Source organism: Xyrauchen texanus, chromosome 38, assembly GCF_025860055.1.
Source record: "Xyrauchen texanus isolate HMW12.3.18 chromosome 38, RBS_HiC_50CHRs, whole genome shotgun sequence".
In the NCBI taxonomy this organism is placed as follows: Eukaryota; Metazoa; Chordata; class Actinopteri; order Cypriniformes; family Catostomidae; genus Xyrauchen; species Xyrauchen texanus.
This window is the reverse complement of record NC_068313.1, coordinates 24,969,776-24,992,152: the sequence shown is the minus strand read 5'-3', so window position 1 is coordinate 24,992,152 and position 22,377 is coordinate 24,969,776. Positions and strand designations below refer to the sequence as shown.

Here is a 22,377-nt window from a genome sequence, read left to right as displayed (position 1 = left end):
CTTAAAAAATGAATTTTTACCTTCATGAATATTTTTACTGTGCAAAGCTACTTCACTGACTTATTTTTGAAACCCCTGTTGAACATTGCATAATACTAAATTATTACTGTGGGACACGTCAGGTTGATTATTATAATATAATGCTGAATTATCAAAATTATTCTTATTATAAGATTTGCATTATCCAAAAGTAATGTATTTCTGTTCTGTTTACTTCATCTTCACCAGGGGGTTCTTATTTTGACACTGAAAGTGGTGCTGTATTTACTTCAACTTCACAAGGAGCTTTTAATTTGACAGAAAAGGCGATGTGTGATTGACAGTTTACAATGTTCTGCATTTCCTGAAATGCTGTAATCTCCTCCTTTTCTCTTATTCTGTGCCACGTTTGTAGATTTCTATAATAACTTGTAGCGATTACTAATGTTTGGAATTGCTCAAGTGCTTGAACCTGCATTGCTTTGATTTCACAATGAATGTGAACAGATCTGAGAGCGCCGACATGCGCATGCACACAGATCAGCATGTCACTGGTTCTGAATCACACACAGACCATGTTTATCTGTCTTTAAATCACAGCCTTTTGTGGAATAATAATCACATATGACAAACTCGCCATTTTGATGTTATTTTAATTGTGCAACCCTGAAGGATCGTGAAATTAGTCTAGATGCGCTCTTTATGAAACTTAATGGCCAAATTAAAGCACATAAAATCATCATAAATTTACGATATTGGTCAATTTTACATCGTCCGAACAATTATCTTGATTATATCATTAATATTCAATATATTGACCATCCCTACATTGTATAGATCAAAAGAGCTCATTTAAGTTCAGCAGATGAAAGGAAGTCATACACATCTGGGATGTCATAAGGGTGAGTAAATTATGAGAGAATTTATATTTTTGGGTTAACTGTACCTTTAACTTGTATAGAACCTGGTTGTTGCGCTTAAATTTATATTGAACCCAGAAAATGTCTTTAACAGCAGTGTAAATAAGTTAAAGTGAACCATTGATCACATTTGACTCCCTGCTGTATGACTTTGTTGAGCTGCAGTTGTGTACAACACTGGCTGATGCTTATCTATGAAACTCAGACATGTCTATCACTGTGATGTGGCAGAATATGCAAATGTGAACTTTCACTTTAAAGCCATCTGGGAAATATCTTGATGAAGTTAAAGATAATTCAACTTAACACAAAAATGACAATTCTGTCATTAATTCTCTCATGTTTTTGTGATATTCACCCACAAACACACCAGCAGTTTGTTGGTTGTTTAAGTCAGGCTTGCTGAATTTATTTTTTTTCTGTTGGGATCTTACTTTTAAAGCTTGGCTATTTATAGAGCCTCTAGACTGCCCGTGGAAAACAACAGTCTGATCAGAAGGATGCACTTCAGTCCACCCCAGACTCGTGATCGCAGAGCTGTGGTCGTGTTCCGGGCTGCGCTTTGTCGTTGCACAGGAGCCTGATGTGTCGTTTGTCTGTAAAGCCCTGAGTGGAGCCCTTCCTGAAGCACATGTTAGCAGCTCCTCCTCCCATCATTTCAAGCGTTATTGCGCCTCACAGCACTTCATACAGAGTGCGCCTGTGTGTGTTACGTGTGGGTCACCGGCCCATGCAAGAGCTAATACACATGTGAATTAGGATTTTAGAAGTTTTTTTTATGTTTGTTTACACATTTTTATCACGTTTAAAAGAAACGTTTTTTTTTATCATCATTAGTTTTTAATAGATACGCTATTGTAAAGGCTACATTGGTATCGTTTTAAGGCCTTACGTACGGATTAACAATTAAAAAAATATATTACTGTTTTTACTGACTGGACGTATTTCACACCCGGTTTTGGGCACCCAAGTCGCTTGAGTTTGTAAGAGTCACCCTCCGTTTATTGTTTCAGGGTTTTTGTTTTTTATATCTTGTGGGGAATATCATGGCTGTTTGAGGGGTGAGTGGTCTTGCTGAGGATATCCGGCCACTGTCCGGCTGCCGAGTCCTCCGTCATGACCCTGGAGAGTGTGGCGGTAACAGAGGGCTCCTCTGCCCGGGGATTCTGCTCCTGCTGCGGGGCGAAAATCATGCCGTACTTCTCCGACAACGCCGTCGCTTCCCAAAACCAGATCAACCAGCTGTAAGTTAAACTCTGTGTTTATCTCATAATTATGTAGATTAATAACAGCATTTATGTCGTCATATATTCCACTTTCTCCATCTCTACATGCATCTCTTAGCCTACTTTTTTAGGTGCGATTTGTTTTTATTACCCCACTGATATGCTTAAACAAGACTTTAACTTCCCCATAGAGTAATTAAAGGGGAGCTGCATGCACTGACGGTAAATACACTGCGAAATACGCTTCTCATCAGAAGAGGATGTTTCTCAAGCTTTAATGACGTAACAATGTGTTGTGAAAGATTACATTGATTCACAGTTTTGACTCATTGACTCTAACCTTGCCGCACCTTTTTACAAGAACCATATAAAGTAATTGAAATATTGTTTTGGTTTTGCGTTGCACTAGATTTGAGGGAGCCAACTTTCTTAGAGGAAACTCTAGGAACTGGGCTGTTTTTCTGGTTGAACCTGATATTACAAAATGTATTAACTTTTGCATACTCTTTGATATGTAGGTCCTTACCCTTGAATTGACTAGTGTTTGTTTTTTTTCCCTTTTTTTTCAGCTTAATCATAGTTTTATTTTATTGTAAGGATCTTAAAGAGACCGTTCACCCAAATGTAAGTGTTGGGATCCACCTTTTTCCTTAATGCAGAAGTGTTCTATGTTTCATAACAGAAGCATGTTTTTGGGTCTCCAGTGTTTTCATTCGCCTCCACATTTATTTATTTATTTTGATAGATAATGTGATGTTTAGTGTATAGAATTTTTAGAAATTGCTCATTAAAAAAAATGTGGCTCCATAGTGGCAATACTTCACAGAGTAGCAATGACCGTCTTTTGCCAGTTCCTCACATGTCAAAGTTTAAGAATTGGGCAGATGACATGAAGCGATGGCCTGAGGTTAATTGTAGTTAAGTATGAATTAATTTCTACTCCAAATAACACTTAAAATGGTGGTTGTTCTTTATCTGGATCGCTCATTTCAGTAGTTTGTACATTGCTTCTTATGGAGAGCGGAGCCAGAAAACAGTCCAGCGGCAATCAGGAGTCCTCATGGTGCGGCCCAACTTTGGGTCAAGAAAACTGGATAACTTGACATGGCATATAAAAACATGGTACTCCTTTTTGAGACCGTTAAAAAACGACGAGACATGGCGCAGTGGTTAAAAACGCAAAAAGCAAATTCGGTGTGTGAATGGGATAGTTCACCCAAAATAAAAAAAAATTTGATTGAGGTCTGTTCCTCACACATAGCTATCATATGGCTTTAGAAGACTTTTTTTTGAAGCTTAACAGCCACTGTTAAACATTCACTGTATGGAAAAGAGCTGCCTGGACAATTTACTAAGTATATAGTTTTTTGTTCTTTGAAAAATCATGCCACGATTAAAAGTGATGATGAAACAAGCTCTCAAAACAAACTTAACTGAAGCAGCATGGTCCCACTGCACAACTCTTGTGTCAAACCAAATCAAAATTTGCTGTTTGGTTGAACTTTTTTACAGTAATGTGTACCTTGTTTCGACCACAGCTTTTGCATGTCTCAAAGACCCCAGTCAGATTGAAACGGCAAATGAACAGCTGGAGTGCACAGCAATAGGATTTGGTACAAGCTGAGTGTGAAATTTTTAGTGTCAGTTCTTTTATGTTTCTGTGCATAGAACTGTTATTTGTCGACGGTCTATAGACTGACTGAGCAGTCACCTGACATCAGTCAATACTGTTACAGCATCATCCATATTCTTCCCTATGTAGAGGAATCAGCATTGAAGTTATTCACCCTGATAGACTTCAAATGTGTAAATTAATAAGACTCAATCACCACAGTGAAGTTCTGTTTTTGCAAATTCTTTGTTTGCGTCACCTATCGCTTTCTTGTTCACTGACACCTTAAACAGGCCATGTTACCAACAGCAAATATGTAGACTTCGATTTTTGCATGTTTTTTTTTTGTAAACCTTATCTTAAGAGTTAGTTGTATCAGTCTGACAGACAGGGCAAAAGATACCTGATGGGAAACCCCATGCTGAAATTGCACCATGTAAAATTCTCTATTCCTCATACTGTACACTGTAAAAAAACAAAAAACAGATGAGCTAAGAATAGATTTGTGTTTGTCTGCGAACTCTAATGATTAACATGGAAATTACAGGTGTAAGTTACAAGAAGGAAGTATTGTGTTGAAACTTGCAGTGTGAAACATGATTGTGTACCAGCCGTCGCTTCATGCACCCAGTGACATACTTGCAAGCACTTGTCTTAGCGGACTAATTGCATGTTAAGTCAGATATGAGAACTTAATAGGCTTAAGGGTTTTTGTTGTAATTGGAAAGTCTGATGTCACCACAGTTCTCTTGAAATATGGCAGAACATAATTTGCTTTGGTGAAATCACAGAAGCACTGGTAGATGGTGTTGAAACATCTACCAGTATACTGGAGATAATGCTATAAATGCACATTTCTGTTGAGTGCTGGGTGTGTTAGATAAAATATTTTCTAAAGTACAATGAGCTTGGCATGAAAATGTATTTTAAACACATCCATTGACTGCTTCTAGCCATGTTTATTTATCCCTCCTCTCTTCCTCAACATAGTCTGCATGACTTTAATTGGGCACCCATGTGGGCCAGTCAGAATGTAGGACCGTATCTGAACCAGAATAGTGCCTCAACGTCTTGTTTAATTTAAAAAACTAGGCCTGTAGTGTCAAAATTGAGCTCTAGTGGATTATTTAACCCCTCTGTCATCATATCTATAACCATATTTCTCTGTGTTAGTGGTAAGGGACCTAATTTGTATCTCATAAGGTGACAGAATTCTCTCTGTCTCTCTATCTGCATCAGGCCTTCTGCCTGGACCTATATTTATCTCTTCCCTAGTGAGAGAGTGACTAATATGGCCAGGGACAGGTGGGGGTCAGACATCTCTCAGTTTGTTGCATGGCTCTCAAAGGCCCCTTACATAGTGATGATTGTGTGCCCTAACAAGTACTGTCCAGTGCACCATGCCAAAAGATGACCCTCCCACCCTCTTTTTTTCTCTCTCTTCCTATGCATGGTGTAGACAAGTGCAGACAGGACATGTCTGACCCATCAGAATTGTTTTTTCTTTTCTTTTTTTCTCTGTATGTATGTGTATGCCCTTACATGTCTGCCTTGGTGAAATGCCACTGGGTGGAAATTGTATCGGATGGCCCCAGTGCCTTTTCTCTGCTCCCTGAACATGGATACTGTGCTACTTTTGCAACAAAAATCCACCTGGTGGATTCTTGAGCTTTTGGGGTATTGCAGACTGCATGTACACTATTCGAAGTCTTGATCAGTTGTTAGTAGCTACCAACAATGTAAAAGTCCTGCATTTATTCACCCTGACGTTTATTTTTGGGTGTGTAAAATTAGCCACTACCCTGAATCAGACTGCAGCTAGGATCCTCTCAAGTGCTGATAGCTGATGCTATGTGACGGGTTTCAAGAAAGGCTATGAGAGTTTGGAAAGTGGGAGAGTAAGAAAACTCTTACAGTTTTCAATAAACCCTCAAATTCCCCTTTCTTTCTCCTGACCTATTTTCTCTCTTTTGGCATGTGTATTGAGTTCCTATCTTTAAAAAAAAAAAAAAAAGTAAATATGGTTGAGTAGTTGATTACTGATTGGTAAGATTGACTTTTATCAAGCTTTCATTTTGTCTGCTGACAGCATGCTTTGTTTTGGTTAGACATTTTGGGGAAAAAATAAAGGTAAAACGTATGTATCCCCTTTAAAGCACAGCCGCTACAGGCATTCACTCTCAGACCAATGTCTTGCATTGTTGTTATACACTGTGTTATACACTGTGTTACACAGTTGTTATACACTGTGTTGCACCTTACATTGTTTTTAGAGTGTCCCACGATGAGGGTTGCATTTTTAAGATTAAAAAAGATGCAGAGTTTGATTAATAATAGTTCAACTTAAAAAATTATAGTCAAAACGTTATTTATAACAAGAAAAAAAGTTCCTTTTAGTTGTTTTTAAATGGAAGATTGTGTCTTATGTAACGCCCCCCGATTAGTTGACTAGATGTTCAGGCAACCCACTGACTGGTTGATTAAAAAATATTAAAAAAAAAACATTTTTGCACATCCCTACCGCAAGGCATCTCTCAGGCATATTTGGCCCAGCTGTAAAAGTGACTGACATTGAGTTAGACAAAGAAAACTGGAGAGGAGAGAGAGAGGAAACAGTTGGGTCAGGGGTGACTGGGATATGGGAAATGAGCTCAACAGAGCCTGATGCTTTTTTTGTTTGTTTTTTTTATTTGGGGCGTGAATTCCCTGGGCTTCTTGCATTCCCTCCTATTCTACAATCCTTTCTCCCCCGAAACCCTGAGAGTGGATGTTGACCATGGGCTTGCTTTTCCACAGAATAACACTAATTCCTCAGAAGTAGTTACTTTGAGATTTTTGTTTTTTAGTCAGATGTGGAAAGTCCAAAGCCTGTGCCATATAATACAGGAGCAGTTTTTTTTAAATTTATTTTATTCTCTGAGAGGGGCCTCTAGTCTCTAAGTTAAAGGTAGTACATGACAGCTGTAACAAGTCACACGTCTCTGTTGTTGAGCCATTGCCGGGCAGAGGCCACGGCACACAGATGAAAAACAACTCCTTAGTGAGTTCTGGAAACAACCTCTCTCTCATGCATGAACGTCCCAGCCTGAGCCTCTTCGCTTCTTTTACAATGTCAGTTTGAGGTCTGAAATTGCACCTATAATAGTGATGGTGTAAAGCCAGAAACATAATCCGTGCAAGTGCTGTAACGCTGATGCAAATGCTTGGTGGTCCCATTGTACATACTTCCAATGCATTCTTACATTACTGTGGCAGTAACAAACCTCAGTGATAAAGGGGCTGATAGTTACTTCCAAATATCTTGTTATCCAAGATTCTCTTCAAACTGTTGCTCCACCATGATGGGAATTGACCTGAAAAAGAGAACTGGAGACCATACAAGACAGTTTACACTAATGTCTGCCATGGCACCTCTTGTGACAACACGGAGTTATTTGTTTTGACACTTTTCAAAACACAAAAATGCTTAAAATCGAGGGTGCGTAGTTGGAAGTGATTGGGTTCACATTTGCATGGAGTATGTTTCAGGCCTCAGGCAGTCAAGGTTTAGCTGAAATTGTAACTGTGTTTGTTCTGAGCAATTTTTTTTTTCTTTTTGGTGCAGGGTTTTAACTTTGGTATATGTATAATATGTATGCCTCCTCTCTTTTTCTTTTCATCAGTATTAGCGACAACTTCCTTACCGTCAAAGGTGCCGCCCTCTTCCTCCCGTGTGGAAATGGCTCCTCCACTTCTGCTGTACCCCACATCACACAGCGGCAAAACAAACACACAGGTATGAAATCAGGTTTACTTTCTTTTTCTGCGTTCTGAATCGGATAACACCTGATTGGCCACGTTGCCTTTCAAAGTATACTCTTTTGACCATGAGTGAATATGAACGTGTTTGGCGCATACACACTATGACTTTCAATGACAGGCACATTCGCAGAGGAGGACTGTCCCTGTGTTGGGATAATCTGGGCCACATGCATAGACAGTTCGTGCAGACTGTGCTGGTGAAGAAATTTGCTTCACGCATATTGTGTGCATTCCGATTAGCAACGTGGACAACTAAAGTATACTTTGGCTTTCAAGACACATTTAAAAATATATGAATATCTTTGTTTTAGATACCAAATGGTATTTATTTTAAAGATAGTTGGCACAAATATTCCAACTAGGATTTTTCCCAAAAGATATCTGTACAAAATCAAAATATTCAGGCACTTCCTGTGGTTGTGAAACATGTCCACAGTTATGTGATGAACTACACCTGTGCTTACTCTGCTAGGACATCTGTGAGATCTTTAGCGGAATATCCACTCAAACTACCCTGGGACCTGTTGGTTAAAAGCAATTCCAGAAATGGCTTGAAGTTCTCAGAGTTCTAGTTCTCAGAAATAGTTTAGCATCATTTATTTGTAGATGCCAATTAGTTTGATATATCGCATATAATGCAACCACATCTATACCATTTTAAAGTGTGGCTTAAATGTCCATGTAATTTTTGGGGCCACTGTATGTAACAATCTTGCTTTCCATGTTTTATAACTCTCCAACCAGTTGAATATTTCTGTTCATGATTTATAAAGCCAAGCTAATTAAACATCAACCAGACAAGGAACTTTATTAGAGGAAGTGAAATTGACTCTGCTGTAGTATGCAAATTTCACATAGCCAAGTTTTGATTGTGGCTCCTTATCTTGAGGTTTATGGTTGTTCCTGTTTCCTCCCTAGGTGACCTTCAGCTGCATCTGCAGACCATGTTCACCCTGCTGCGCCCTGTAGACACCATCCGCCTGGTAAAATACCATCACCTTCCCGACTTCTCAAACTACAATCAAGAAATCACAATGAAAAAAATGGTGATCTTTACATTTCTGTCTCTTTTCTCATAGGCTGTTCGGTTAGAGAGTGCTTACCCACAGCGTACTCGCTACATGGTGATCGTGTCCACCAATTGTAGACAGGACACTGAGGAAAACGTGGTGTTGGGAATGGACTTCAGCAATTCAGACCGGTCAGTATTGCAGATGCTTTAATGTAGCTTTCATTACAGCCGATCCATCTTTAAACCAAGCGCACAAAACAAGACTGAAGCTTGTCACCCCGGCACATCTAAAGACTCAGTTTCTTGTATTCTGTCATGTTGTTCAGCACTTTACACTACTTATCTACTATTTGTGTCCATTACAAGATAATTTTCCTTCCCGACTGTAGTTATGATCCCAAAATTTGTTCTCACAAACGTTTGCATATATAGCAATGCAAGAGGCGAATAAATGGAGGAAGGTTTGTCATTTTTGCATTGGTTTTAAATCTGTGGAAGCATACCTCACAGGTGCACTGCGAGTTCACTACAAGTACGATCTGCCGCTTTTTGTCACAGAAATTAAACTTGAAAGGGCGAGTTTTCAGTCTTGTATACACTTGGCTTTAGGTTAAGTTTTTGCTGCTCAAATTGGTAGTACTCATAATATGTGGTGATACATTTCCTGCAGCACTTGCACAGTGGGGCTGGTCTTACCCTTGTGGAGCGATACGCTTATACACTTGGATGGAGACGGGTAAAGCATAACATACAAACACACAAGTTCTGCTTTTTCTGCATCAGTTCAAAAGAGTTATTGTAGAATATTCACACTGGAATTGTTGTTCTCGTCTCAATAGGGGCTTCAGTGTGTCCACTGTTAACAGAGTCCATGTCTTCAAACCAGTTTCAGTGCAGGCCATGTGGTAAGTGTCTATGACGACAAAGGTATTGTTAGGGGGTGCGGAAGACTGACCCGTTCTCAAATCACTTCCACACATTCAGCAAAAATAGTGACCATACACGCAAGAACCAATGTGTGCAATTTCTACACCTCTGCTTTTTCTCCTGCCTTGTTTAAACTTTTGGCAGGTACCGCAGCACAAACTGCACAAAGTATGTAATAGTGTCAGCAACGTTTACATAAGTGCAGCTGAGAGCAAAGATGTCTCTTGCGCCAGTTTCAAATAGGGGAAACGATGAATTAACACTGATATTTCAGTCGGTCTCTCACACAACACTATCGAATGGCTTCCAAAACATTAATATATATGGTACAAGAGTTAAGGACGACTTGTATGGTGCTTTTGGAACTTGGAAGGCCTATCACCATCCTCTAATCCCTCAGTCTTTTCTCAGCGCTGGACAGGATGGGCCAATCACAGTCATTTATTCTTACTGGAAGTTAACTGGAGTTTAAAAATGCTTTTATAGACACTACTGAGGTGGATACTACTGACCACTAGGTGTAAATGTAAGTCCAAGATGACACAAACAAAAAGTTACCGAGTTCACCTTTAACACTGCGCTCCTGTATGAGATGATGGAAAAAAAAAACTGTGATACGCAGAGCAACAGTCAAATATGTTCTTCTAGCACACATTTACAATGAAAAAAAAGCACTAATGGATGCACAACATGTTTTTTGTAAATGTCTCTTAACAGTACATTCAAGGTAAACATTTAGCAGTATGAGTGCTCCTTGAGAATCTAACCCACAACCTTTGTATTGAAATGGAATACATGTGAAATGAATGTACTTTCTCTTGTGCATTCTTGCAGGGCTGCCTTGCAGTCACTGCATAAGGTTTGTGAGGTGGCCCGATGTCATAACTACTACCCTGGTAGTCACTTCCTGACATGGGCCCGTTACTATCAGAGCCGTGTGACCTCCGATCAACACTGCATCAATGAGTGGAACGCCATGCAAGACGTGCAGTCCCACCGGGCAGACTCCCCCGTGCTCTTCACAGACTTGTGAGTAACGCATGTACACATACATAGTTCTCACTTCTTTGTATAAGGGTCAGTGTCCTTATGAATCAATGTTATTGTTATGGTGCGCATGTGCTTTCTGTATTTACATTGATAGTTGATTACTAAACTTCAGTTACTATCTCATAGTCAATAGAGCTGAACCGCAGTGTTTGTGAGAATCAGTCCTTGTTTCTGGAAAACCAAGATATGCATGCACGTACTCCCAACGGCCCCTCTTAATCTATGCAAGCGCAAAGCACAATGATATAGGCCAAGGGGGCGAGATTGCATCGCAGAAACACAAGGAGGATGTTCCCTGAATAGATCTCCATGTTACTGCCAAATCAATGAGACAAACATTGCTAACTCCTTGATTTTCTTTTCTTGGATGCACAGCGTTCAGATGGTGCAATATTGGATGCAAGACTTGACCTTAACAGTTGTTTTATGTGGGGGGAAATTTCCCTCAGTTCCCACATGCATGTGTTTTTAGCTTTAGCTGGCATGACTGTGGCCATTGGCTTTAAATAGCTCCACGCTGAGATGGATTGATTTACAGTCGGAAAAATGGGCGAGACCGATAGGTATAGGGGCTGACTGATGGTGACAGGTGGCCTGAAAAGGCAAGCTTGAGAAAAGGGGAGGGGGAAATTATGTCGGTCTACTAGTTGTAGACACTCTGGACCGAGTGACCCTAATGGGGGCCAGCAGGGTTAAGCCATAGAGATATTAGATTTTCCTCGAGAGGTGAGCTCTTTAGTGGTGAAATTTGAGCCAGTCTGTTAATACCATGGAAAGGTGCCCATCTAAGAATGCATTTTAATTTTCGTAAACTAAGAGATACACCACACGTAATGCAAGTCTCCAGCACCAAGCAATTTCTTTGTCCACACTGAGAGTGAAAATGCTGCTTGACGCAGCACAAGAACACCCAATCAAAACATATTTGATGTTTAATATAAAGTTATGTGGAGTGGATTTTGGACTGAGATTTAATGGTGGGCAGGGCTACCCAGCATAATGGCACAGAAATTGAAACTGCAGAGCTCTGCAAAATGTTCCATCATGGCTGTTTATAATAAAAACACAGATTTACATTTAAGATTTTCTGCTTGATGCGATCATGTCATGCCTGTGTCAGACATGGCATTAAAGTAAATTGCTTTGTGTCAAGCTTGCTTTGTCAGTTGCTATAAGTTTGCATGGGTGGTTCACAAGGATATTCATGGTAACATAATGAATCGTAACTCTACACTGTCACTTCTTGAGGAAGCTAAGTGGCCTGGCCCATTCTTAAAAGGTCAATTAAGCCAGTATGTGTAAACATGCTTGGCTTTCCCGCATAGTGAAATGTGAAACAGAGTCTTTTCACCAAGGTCAATTGCCCTTATGCACACAGCCACCAGCTGAGGGTGTTGACCTACATTAGCTTGTGTTTTTAGGGTTACTGGTAGTGATTAAGAACACAGTGCAGTCCCTTGGGAGCCAATCAGAGCTTGTGTTGCTTTCAGGGCAGGGACACTTGTCCCATGGTGAACCTAACGCAAGAGTCCCAGGGATGACGCACATTTACCATGTTTGCACATGCTGTCGCTGAGGTCTGAGATTTGATTGTCAAATTGTTTGTTGAAATCAAACAAAGGGTTTGTTCTGAGATCTTTTTGTGAAGTTCTTCTCAAACAATATCACGCAGACCTACAAAGAATCATATGAGGGGAGGCACGCCTCCCATTGAATCCAAACACGATTATTTATGATTGTGGATTTCATGCGCGCAGGCCAACAGAGAGGGAGCGCACGGAGAGACTGATTAAGACCCGGCTGAGAGAGATCATGATGCAGAAGGACCTGGAGAACGTCACGTCAAAAGAGGTGCGAACATCCACTGCACACTGTCTTTATTCTATATGGGTCTAATTTCTCCAGTAAAACTCATTATTAAATCCTATCCAGTGAAAGTAAACCCCATCAGATTTGGAGACCTTTAATACCACAAGCAGATTCTGTGAATAGTGCTGAGAAGTTTTAGGATAAATCTTACAAAAAAGGTCAGATTTCTCCCCAAATCAAAGGGAACAAAACATTAAATCACATTTTCATAAAGAAAATTAAGTAAAATTGTGGATCATCATGAACATTGCCAGTACAGCAACGAAAAAAAAAAGTATTTTATTAATGTGAAATGAAACATTTACTTGAGGACAGTAATGAAAATTAACTTGTCTGGACTGGTGGCGTAGTGACGAATCTCACTTGCCTCCACGTTTGAGACCGCGCATCTTATCACGTGGCTTGTTGGGCGCGTTACAGCAGACACCTAGTGCGTGTAGAGGCTCACGCTATTCTCCGTGGCATCCACACACAACTCGCCATGCACCCCACCGAGTGCGAGAACCGCATTATTGCAACCACGAGGAGGCTAATTCAACGTCACTCTTCCCACCCTAGCAACCGGGCCAATTGGTTGCTTGGGAAGCCTGACTGGAGTCACTCAGCACGCCCTGGATTCGAACTTGTGACTCCAGGTGTGGTAGTCAGCGTCTCTACTTGCTGAGCTACCTAGGCCCCCTACAAATGTACTTTTTATATAATACACATAAATAAAAAATACAAAATTATTACTGTAATGGATTTATAAACCTATTATAATGTCACAATGCATTAAACTGCTTTTCATTTCATAAAATATGTCATGGACATTTCTTGACAGTTTTTGTGAGATTCACCCTGTAATGTATTATTATAATTTGTTTTTCCTCTTCAGATTCGCACAGAGCTGGAGATCCAAATGGTCTGTAACCTGCGGGAGTTCAGAGAGTTTATTGATAATGAGATGATTGTCATTCTGGGCCAGATGGACAGTCCCACCGAGATCTTCGACCATGTCTATCTGGTCAGTCTGCCACCCCCTTATCTATCACACTCAGTGAAGTTCACTAAGAATGATTAACTGATTAACCTAAGGCAGTGGTGGCTCAGTGGTTGAGGCTCAGGGTTACTGACCAGAAGGTCGGGGGTTCAAGCCCCAGCACCACCAAGATGCCACTGTTGGGCCCTTGAGCAAGACACTTAACTCCAGGTTGCTCCGGGGGGATTGTCCCTGTAATAAGTGCACTGTAAGTCGCTTTGGATAAAAGCGTCTGCCAAATGCATAAATGTAAATGTAAAATGTAAACTGCGTTGCTTATTTGCAAATGCATTGGTTTGGCTCCAGATTCACCGAGCCAAATATTATATTTGGGGGGTGAAGACACACTCAAAATTATTGTTGATCAAATGTAACATTTTCGGACTGCGAACTTAAAGGTGCTCAGTAATATTTTCCCCATTCAAAAAATTGTACTCGCAAATAAATTAATAAAATTTTTGAAATGCATGTTTAAAGTCATCACATGAGATGAGGACTCTAATAATTTCAGTAACCATATAGAAGCTGTTTTATTCTACATGGGGCAGTGTCACCCTCATGGGGGCTGCCTTTTTAGAATCACATGACCAGCTGAATACTACTCAATCAGTAATCGTCTTGCTATTGGACATTTCACTCTTGGATGAAATTAATCATGTCTGATTGTGAATAGTGAATTTCTACAATGGATCTGAAACAGAAAGCTATTGATTTTGAGTGATGCTGCATGCACACCACTAGGTTTTTACTGTAAGTCCAAGATTCTGACACTTAAGGCTCCCAAATCCCAATTTTCTTTGCCTGGCTACAATTATTGCTTCCATGATCACTGCAAAATGTAAACCGCTAACATTCATGTTTGATATACCTCAGTTACCATCAGCTTTCCTTGGGTGGTAATAATGCAATGTTAATAGTGTCATGCAAATAGTGCTGATGGTTGTGAATTCATGCACAGTCACACAGTCTTTAAGATGGTCAATTGTAACTTGTTTTCCGGTTGTTTTCAGGGTTCTGAGTGGAATGCGTCTAACCTTGAGGAGCTGCAGAACAGTGGGTAAGCAACACTGTTGTTCTTGGCCATTTTTTAAAAATTAATACATCTACTCAGCAGCATGCAGTCATTGTTAATTTAACCTCCCCCTACTTCCTCAGAGTTCGCTACATCCTGAATGTGACGCGAGAGATTGATAATTTCTTCCCTGGGCTTTTTGAGTACCAAAATATCCGAGTGTATGACGAGGAGGCCACAAACCTTTTGGAGTACTGGAATGACACCTACAAGTTCATTACCAAAGCCAAGTAAGTCACAAAAACTGAGATCTTCTATCTGGACCTGGAAATCTAAAATCTAAATCTTAATTTTAGTTTACGGGTCTATATAAAGTTGCTGGAAGTGTGGTTTAATTAAGCTGTAAGGTATGAAAGAGGACCCAAAATGCCATTGGAACCCCTTCAACTGTGACTATATTCACAATATAGCATGGCCTTGAGTGCCTTCAATTATGTTGTAGCCTTTTTATGAATGCAATAAGGACAAAATTGTTCATTAAAAATTGCATGTTAAATTAAAATAAAGTATTACGTTTAAAAGTTGGCCTATGTGGGTGCTGTGCAGTAATGCACACTGGAGTTTAATTAACAGGTGTTTTGTCATAGCTGTTACTTTGGGTTAAATTAATACACAGCTGGAATGCTGTTTTGACCAATCAGTATCCAGGACCAGAAATATCCATTTTAATGTCTTATGTTGTAGGAAAGCTGGGGTAAAGTGTCTAGTGCACTGTAAGATGGGAGTAAGTCGTTCTGCCTCGACTGTGATCGCATATGCTATGAAGGAGTATGGCTGGAACTTAGAAAGAGCCTTCGACCATGTGAAAAAACGTCGCTCAGTCACCAAACCCAATCCCTCCTTCATGAAGCAGCTGGAAGAATACCAGGGTATCCTGCTAGCCAGGTACAGACCACAAACACACACACGCACATACAGAGAGAGCAATAGGTCAAAATGCTTATGCAATTATTTCTTTATCCCACAATCAAAACACACCCTTACCTTTTGAATAAAGACCCAAAGAATACCCTTATGGACACATTGATTCTGGATTACATGTAATGCTTTTGGTCTAAAGAAGATCAACAGAGACTGTGGTTGAAGTTTCTATTGAATGAAGATTCTTGGTTTCATTGCTATTGTGATCTCATGTGAGAGTTAGGTCGGGGTAGCTGTCTCTCCACATTCCTTTTGTTGTGCAGCTTTTGCTGTCATACTTAGTTTTCAGTGTTTGTATTCCCATTCACACACCCCAAGCTACTCTGTGCATTTGAAAGATCAGTCACCATTCACCCGACATAAATGGTGATGCTTTTCATTCTTACGGCCCTAAAATACTTTCTCCTTTCCCAGTTTGATATGCAAAGACAACTTTAATTTATCCATTCGTGGGTTGATTTTTTTCTGATCAGACTTCCCATTTTCACACAGTGGATGATCAAAAATAAAAATCCCATAGTCTTACATTGACGGAATGTTCAAATGGGCCAATGGAATGATTGTTAATTCAAACTCCAACTTTAAAAAATGTATATGTTAACAAACCCACATGAGGACTTAATCTGCTTTGTTTCACTCTTTAAATAGAGTATCTGTCTAGCTAGCTGGCTGTTTGTCTTACTGTAATGTCTGGATAACCATCAAACTTTTAAAACTAGTTTAACATTCAGACAAGGCTTTGTCAAGGTAACATCAAAATTTGTCTCGACAAACTTGCCTAACTTTTTACCTTTTTTATAAAATCTCCCCTCCATGACTGGCTGTCATCAGTGCTTTTCATTTGGAGGGCAAAGCAGTGCTTGATGCTGCCATGTAGTAGAGCATTAACGGCCCAACATAAGTATTGTGGAAGCTCATTTAGAGACCCGATTTTCAATTTTGATAACATTTGTAGTTACTGCGTTTTGTCTTTGCATGAAATTGTGTGTGGGGGGGATTTGTAGTTCTGTTTGGTGATGGTAGTGGCAAAAAATTACTTTCACCTTTAATGTTGATATTTAATGGTTCTTCTGACATGCTTGTTCATTACTCCAGCAAACAGAGGCATAACAAGTTGTGGCGTTCCCACTCAGACAGCGATTTGTCAAAGGGTCACAAGCCACTCTGCAAAGCGCCACGCTCGCTGGACTGCACTGACCCTCACAACAACAACGGTCCTTCCATTCAGCAAATGCTGGGCATGGCTGTATTAGAAACACTTAGCCATACACAACCCATGGTGGGCAACCTACATACCACCTCGGATGATTCGTCCAAGCAAAACCAACTTGTCTCTGAGCTGCCACATGAGGACCCCTTTTTCCCACCTCTTCCCAGGCAGCGGGCAGCCACTGCGGTGTCTGAGCAGAATATGGCAAAGAACTCTCGTTTGAAAGTAGCAGTGACCGAGCCTGTCACTCATCCTCACCCTCCTCCTTGTCTCCACATCCTTGCTACTTCTCCATTACCGGTAGAGTGCGAGGGGGATACAACTCCAGACCTCGCTGCCCGATCGTCTCTCCATATACCTGAGCCAAAAACAGACCCTGAGTTGTCCCTTGACACGCCTGATCAAAATGACTCTTATCAAGTGTTGGAGTCCACTGTGCAAAGCTTAGAACTGTGTCTGGATGCTGTCAGCAAAGATGAAGGGAATCAGTGTGCTCAGAGCATTCCTAAGGCTGACAGCCCCTCAGAGGCCCCTGTGGTACTCGGACTTGTCTCCAGTGATGATAACAAGAACTTCAATGGTGTTTTGGGAGTAGCCGTAGCGTTACGTCTCAGCACAGATAGCATAGACTTCTTTAGTGCCAGAGAGAAGTTCCTGTGCTTGTCTCGGGAAAGTCAGCAACACTTGCTTTCTGAATCGACCGCTGTGCGGGTACCTAACTCCAGATGCACCCCGCCTTTGGAGAACCCCAGTGAGGGAGCAGATGAGGTAAGAGTTGGCTCTCACTTAAAAAGATATCTGTCAGCATACTGCACTGCCTGTTTTGTCATGCCTTAAAGATAAATTGCCATGCTGAAACATAAAAGAGAATGACTCATTAATCAAGCAAACAGTAAATCTTGGTACAGGAAGTGTAGGCAAGTGATGTCACTGCAATGCTGCTTCCTGCTTATGTAAACCAGTGGTTAAAAGAATTGTTTGCACAAAATTATAACTCAATAATCATTTACTAAACCTCCATGTTATTCCAATCATCCATCCAAAACGGCAAATAAGGCAGAATGTCTTGGGTGATACTGTCAAGTTCTAAAACAACAAAAAAGCAACATAAAAGAGTGTCACATGACTTGTACACAATATTCCAAGACTTCTGAAGCCATTTAATGGCTTTCTATGCAGAACAGTCAGAAAACGCATACTTCCCTACTATGTTGCATGTCAAAAGCAATATGTCAGTTGAGTAATATGTCTGAATCCTCCGTAACAGTAGGCGAGAAATATTTTGATGACTTGCTACATTCGGTGAGATTCTGAAGTATGCATCCTGGACACATCACTCTTCCATAATACCACAGGAGCTGAGGAGCCATCATATTCAAACTGCTGAATAAAAAAACATTGGAGAACCGCAAAATTAAAAAATGTTTTCCAATGGCGAACCAATTGCTTTTCACATTTTTGCCATCAAACCAGGTGCAATATGCCTTCACAGTCTATTTATATATAATCAGATGCATACGATTTGAGAGCCACTGTGAAGGGGAACATTTTCAGTAAATTTCAAACATTTTGGTCTGATGCTTACACAAAGCTATTGTATGATTTCAGAAAACTTGGAGTAGAGTGCCCAAATCAAATGTAGTCTACTTTTAATGTTAAATTTTTTACTTTATTTTTGGTGTTTGACAACGGCCACTGGTCATTCTGCTATGCATACCTCTTTTGTTAACCCTTTAAACTCATTTTTGGGCTGCTGCCTGCAATTTTTCACACTCAAATTTATAAGCTCACTATTCACACATACTGTGGACTAATTGCACTAAATGGGTCTAATTTCTCAGGGAACCGCCCAAATAAAGAAAATACTCCCAATTATTCATAAATATTATTCTGTGTTTTACATTTTTTTTTTTATTTCTCAACATGTAATTCTGGTTCTGTTCACTCAATCTCACTTTCAAAGTCTCATTTTATTCTACTAGGTGACAGAAAGCACTAGAAAATATATTTTTTTTTCTCTATCACAATCCATCCAATGTACAGATCTTAAATTTAGGTGGTGTTCTAATGCATTTTAGCCCTCAAATATGTGCTTGTCCATAGACATTCAGTTTGTGGAAAAAGATACAAGCATGAATGATTAACACAAATTATTTTAATTTGGCAGCCTGTCTAATGAAAGTGAAATTGAACAATGTGGATTATAAAAAAATGTCCCTTTTTGTAATCAGTTGCTCTCCTTCCCCTGCCTAGTGCCACGCCCACTCAGAGACCAGTTGCGATGCAGACCTCCACCCCCCTCACCATGACAACAGCATGTTTGTGCGTCATATAGTTACTGAACTGGAGTCTATATCGCACCCTTGCAGTCCCCCACTGGCACGCACCATGCATCAAACTGCAACACTGGAGGATGTGGATGAGAAAACTGCTTCAGCTCCACATTCTCCCTCCGACAGGCCCACGGGTTCTGTGCGGCGGGCCACTGAGCAACTGGAACTTATACTTCGTAAGAGTCAAGAAGCTTTGTCACCTCGCTCTCCTCTTCCATCCCCATGTTCAGACTGTCCTCGGTCCTACTCCAGTCAGGCAGAGGGCACAGTGGTCCCAACTTGCACTAAGCCCCAAAAGACTGCAGATGGAAATGGAGACACTAAAGTGCTTGATGATGAGGATTCAGGTATAATGCCTGATCCATCCTTCTCGGTGTATCTAGAAGGGAGTGTCACTTTGAACCACACTCTGGAGCCTAGCTCAACTTCGTCCTCTCTGCTGTGGCTGGAGGGTGTGACCGAGCTGGAAACGGACGTTGATTACCTGTTAAGGCCCCAGAGGAGGCTTCCACATAGCAGTGAGGACTTGCAGAAGATCCAGAAGACTCTCAGAGAGCTCCAGGCATTTTTATATGAGGCTGGAGGACTTGGGCAGGGTGAGGAGAACCAGTGGCCCCAGGGCCAGCGGGACTCAATTGAGGGCGAGCAACACTTGGATCCCAAATCGGCTGTGGTCTGGCAGAGAGCCATGGAAATTGAGGCCCGCATCAGACAGGCTGGCCTCACCCCTCCTTCACTCATGAAACGCTCTGCATCCCTTGCTAAACTGGACCGGCTAGAGCTCTCTACTCATGACCTGAGCGACTGGGACTTCCACCCTGCCGCCACAGGCATTTATCAGCCCTCCTCTTTCTCTTTATCCACCTTTCACTCCCTACTACTCACCCACAGCCATGATGATGCCCACAAAAAGCAGCGGGTTCTACCTCAAAGCCCTTCCTCCCCTGAGTCTGCCATCCATTTGATGGAGATGGGCAGGACTGCAGGCTCCACTCACCTCTCACCGTCCTGCCCACAGCAAGTTGGTCAGGCTGAGCCCCATAAACAGACCCCCGTCCAACCCACCGTTTCTGTGTCCACACGACAGCAGCAACAGCATGTGAAGTCTCACCCTGTTCGCCGTATCCGCAAAGCAATGGACAAGAAAAAGACAGTCACTGTTTTGTACAACACCATGTGACGATTACTGAACTTTCACATGCCGCATGTGTTGGCGTGAAGAACTGTGTCAGACTGCAACCACTTAAGTTTCGTTAAGCGAAGTCTAAGCTGAATTTTTGATGATTTATGCTATTGTAGGTCTGAATGAGGGCATGTGTGTATGTTGATTTGTATGTTGATTTGTGTTCAGAATCTTTCCGGTAGAAGCTCAAAACAAGGGGGTTGTTTCTTAAAACATGCACTTTACACTCTTGTTTTTCTTTTTAATGGTTTTATTTTATAACTTTTTTAAATATAATTTTTATGTAGATGTTTTTGCACTGGCTTGAACGGTAGAGTTGAATGTATGTCAGACAGTATGTGGAGTCATGATTCTGTTTGAATCTTTTTGTCAACTTTTTTATCCTTTGCTTTAGCTGTGATTATAAAGTAATAAAACTGCACTATTTTATTTAAAACAATTTTTGACAGAGTCAGTCATTCTGTGGATCGGTTGATGCATTAAAAGTATAATCACTCTTTAGGATTGGAACATTATTACAAAGACCATGCTACTTTCGAGAGGAATTATCATTCAGAGAGAGCTGTTATTTACAGTCGAGGTTTGCTTCGTTTGAACAACAGCGCCGCTATGTGGCAAAGAGCAGTAGTGCAACATGATGTAATGCATAGCCGGGAGTGCTTGTGCATTGCGTTCCTGAAGTGTTGTCTTTGCCTTTGTCACTGCATTTTCACTTTAATTGAGATTAAAACACATTCATTTAAAAATATTATTCGTTTCCGTGCTGTAAATAAATTTAAGTCAAATCTAGATTGGAAGTTTTATGGACAGAAGTAATGATGCATATTGCAGGAATGCAACTTCAACTTTTTTTTTCCTTTGTTTTTAGCACACCCTTAATGCTTTACCATTTAAAAAAAAAATAAGATAAATGGTGAGAGACTGTTAACAGAATATCCCGGGTTCAATACAAGTTAAGCTCAATCGCATTTGTGGCGTAGTGTTGATTACCACAAAAATTATTTTGACTCATCCCTCATTTTCTTTACAATAAAACAAACCAAAAAAAAAAAAAGTCAAAAATCAACATTAAAGTGAGGCTCTTACAATAGAAGTGAATGGGACCATTTTTGAGGGTTTAAAGGCAGATATGTGAAGCTTAGAATTTGATAAAATAATTTACCATAAAGGATTTTTTTCACTCAAAAATAAAAACAAATATTTACTCGCCCTCATGCCACCCCAGATGTGTATGACTTCTGCAAAATACAAAGATTTTTATAAGAATATTTCAGCTCTGTAGGTAATTTCAATGCAAGTAAATGGTGGCCAGTACTTTTGAATCTCCAAAAAGCAGCTAAAAACAACAGTAAAGGAATCCATTCGACTCCAATGTCCTCAGAAGTGATCCAGTCGGTTTTGAAGAGAACAGACCAAAATTGCAGTGTACATCTTTCCATTGCAATCTTTGGCCATTATCATGATTTCAAGCTCGATTACAGATGACGCTATAGGAAGTGTAAAGTCGTCAATGAGACCACGTTCAAGATTTATACTGAAAAAGGAGTTACATTTTGATCTGTTCTCACCCAAAATCGATTGGATCACTTTAGATGGCATAAAACAAGCCACTGGTGTATTAAGGATCATTTTATTTGTCTTTATCTGCTTTTTTGATGGGCCCCATTCACTTCCATTCCAAGTGCCTCACAGGAACCTTTTTTATTAAATTGTTTTAAGTGTTGATTTTTTGTAATCAACATTATGCCATGAATACTAGATTGTGCTTGTATTGTATTGACCTATGAATATTCCTTTAAATGTAGTCCAAAATTCATTTTCAATAAAAAGTTTTCACATTTTCATGTGAACCAGCGTCTAATATGTTTGCATATTCTCCTCACAATATTTGCCTAGACTGACACGGATACATAATATTCATTGTGGTTGGCTCATCATGCAGTCAAAGTTGTCAGACTGCTGATTCATTCTGGAAAAGGCGCAGTTATGCTTAAAAAAATCCAAAGATAATAGTAGGAATGAAGATGCTTAAACCTACACTCACAGCGAAATCGTAAGGACTTGTACAACTTTTCAAAATTTGGCTAATTCGTATGATATCATACGACTGCACTCGTAATGAATTTGTATGACTTTCACAACAGCCATTTTGACCTAGGGTGGGCAATAGTTTCCCTCCCTTGGTCATTTCACTGTCCGACTCGGAGGGCACAAGAAAAATCTAGGGGGTCAATGCCTAATTGA

At 40.3% G+C, this 22,377-nt stretch overlaps 1 protein-coding gene across 1 annotated transcript; it reads left to right on the top strand.

The window, feature by feature from the left end:
* Positions 1 to 1,503: 1,503 nt before the first annotated feature.
* On the top strand, positions 1,504 to 21,848 carry LOC127631460 (protein phosphatase Slingshot homolog 2-like). The gene is made up of 14 exons (XM_052109572.1): positions 1,504 to 2,143; positions 7,400 to 7,512; positions 8,457 to 8,521; positions 8,618 to 8,739; positions 9,221 to 9,286; positions 9,390 to 9,455; positions 10,312 to 10,506; positions 12,285 to 12,378; positions 13,271 to 13,399; positions 14,425 to 14,471; positions 14,570 to 14,716; positions 15,171 to 15,371; positions 16,503 to 17,385; positions 18,871 to 21,848. Exons 1-14 carry the CDS (start codon positions 2,016 to 2,018, stop codon positions 20,128 to 20,130), a joined length of 3,516 nt encoding a protein of 1,171 aa, XP_051965532.1. The 5' UTR covers positions 1,504 to 2,015; the 3' UTR covers positions 20,131 to 21,848.
* The last annotated feature ends 529 nt before the right edge of the window (positions 21,849 to 22,377 follow it).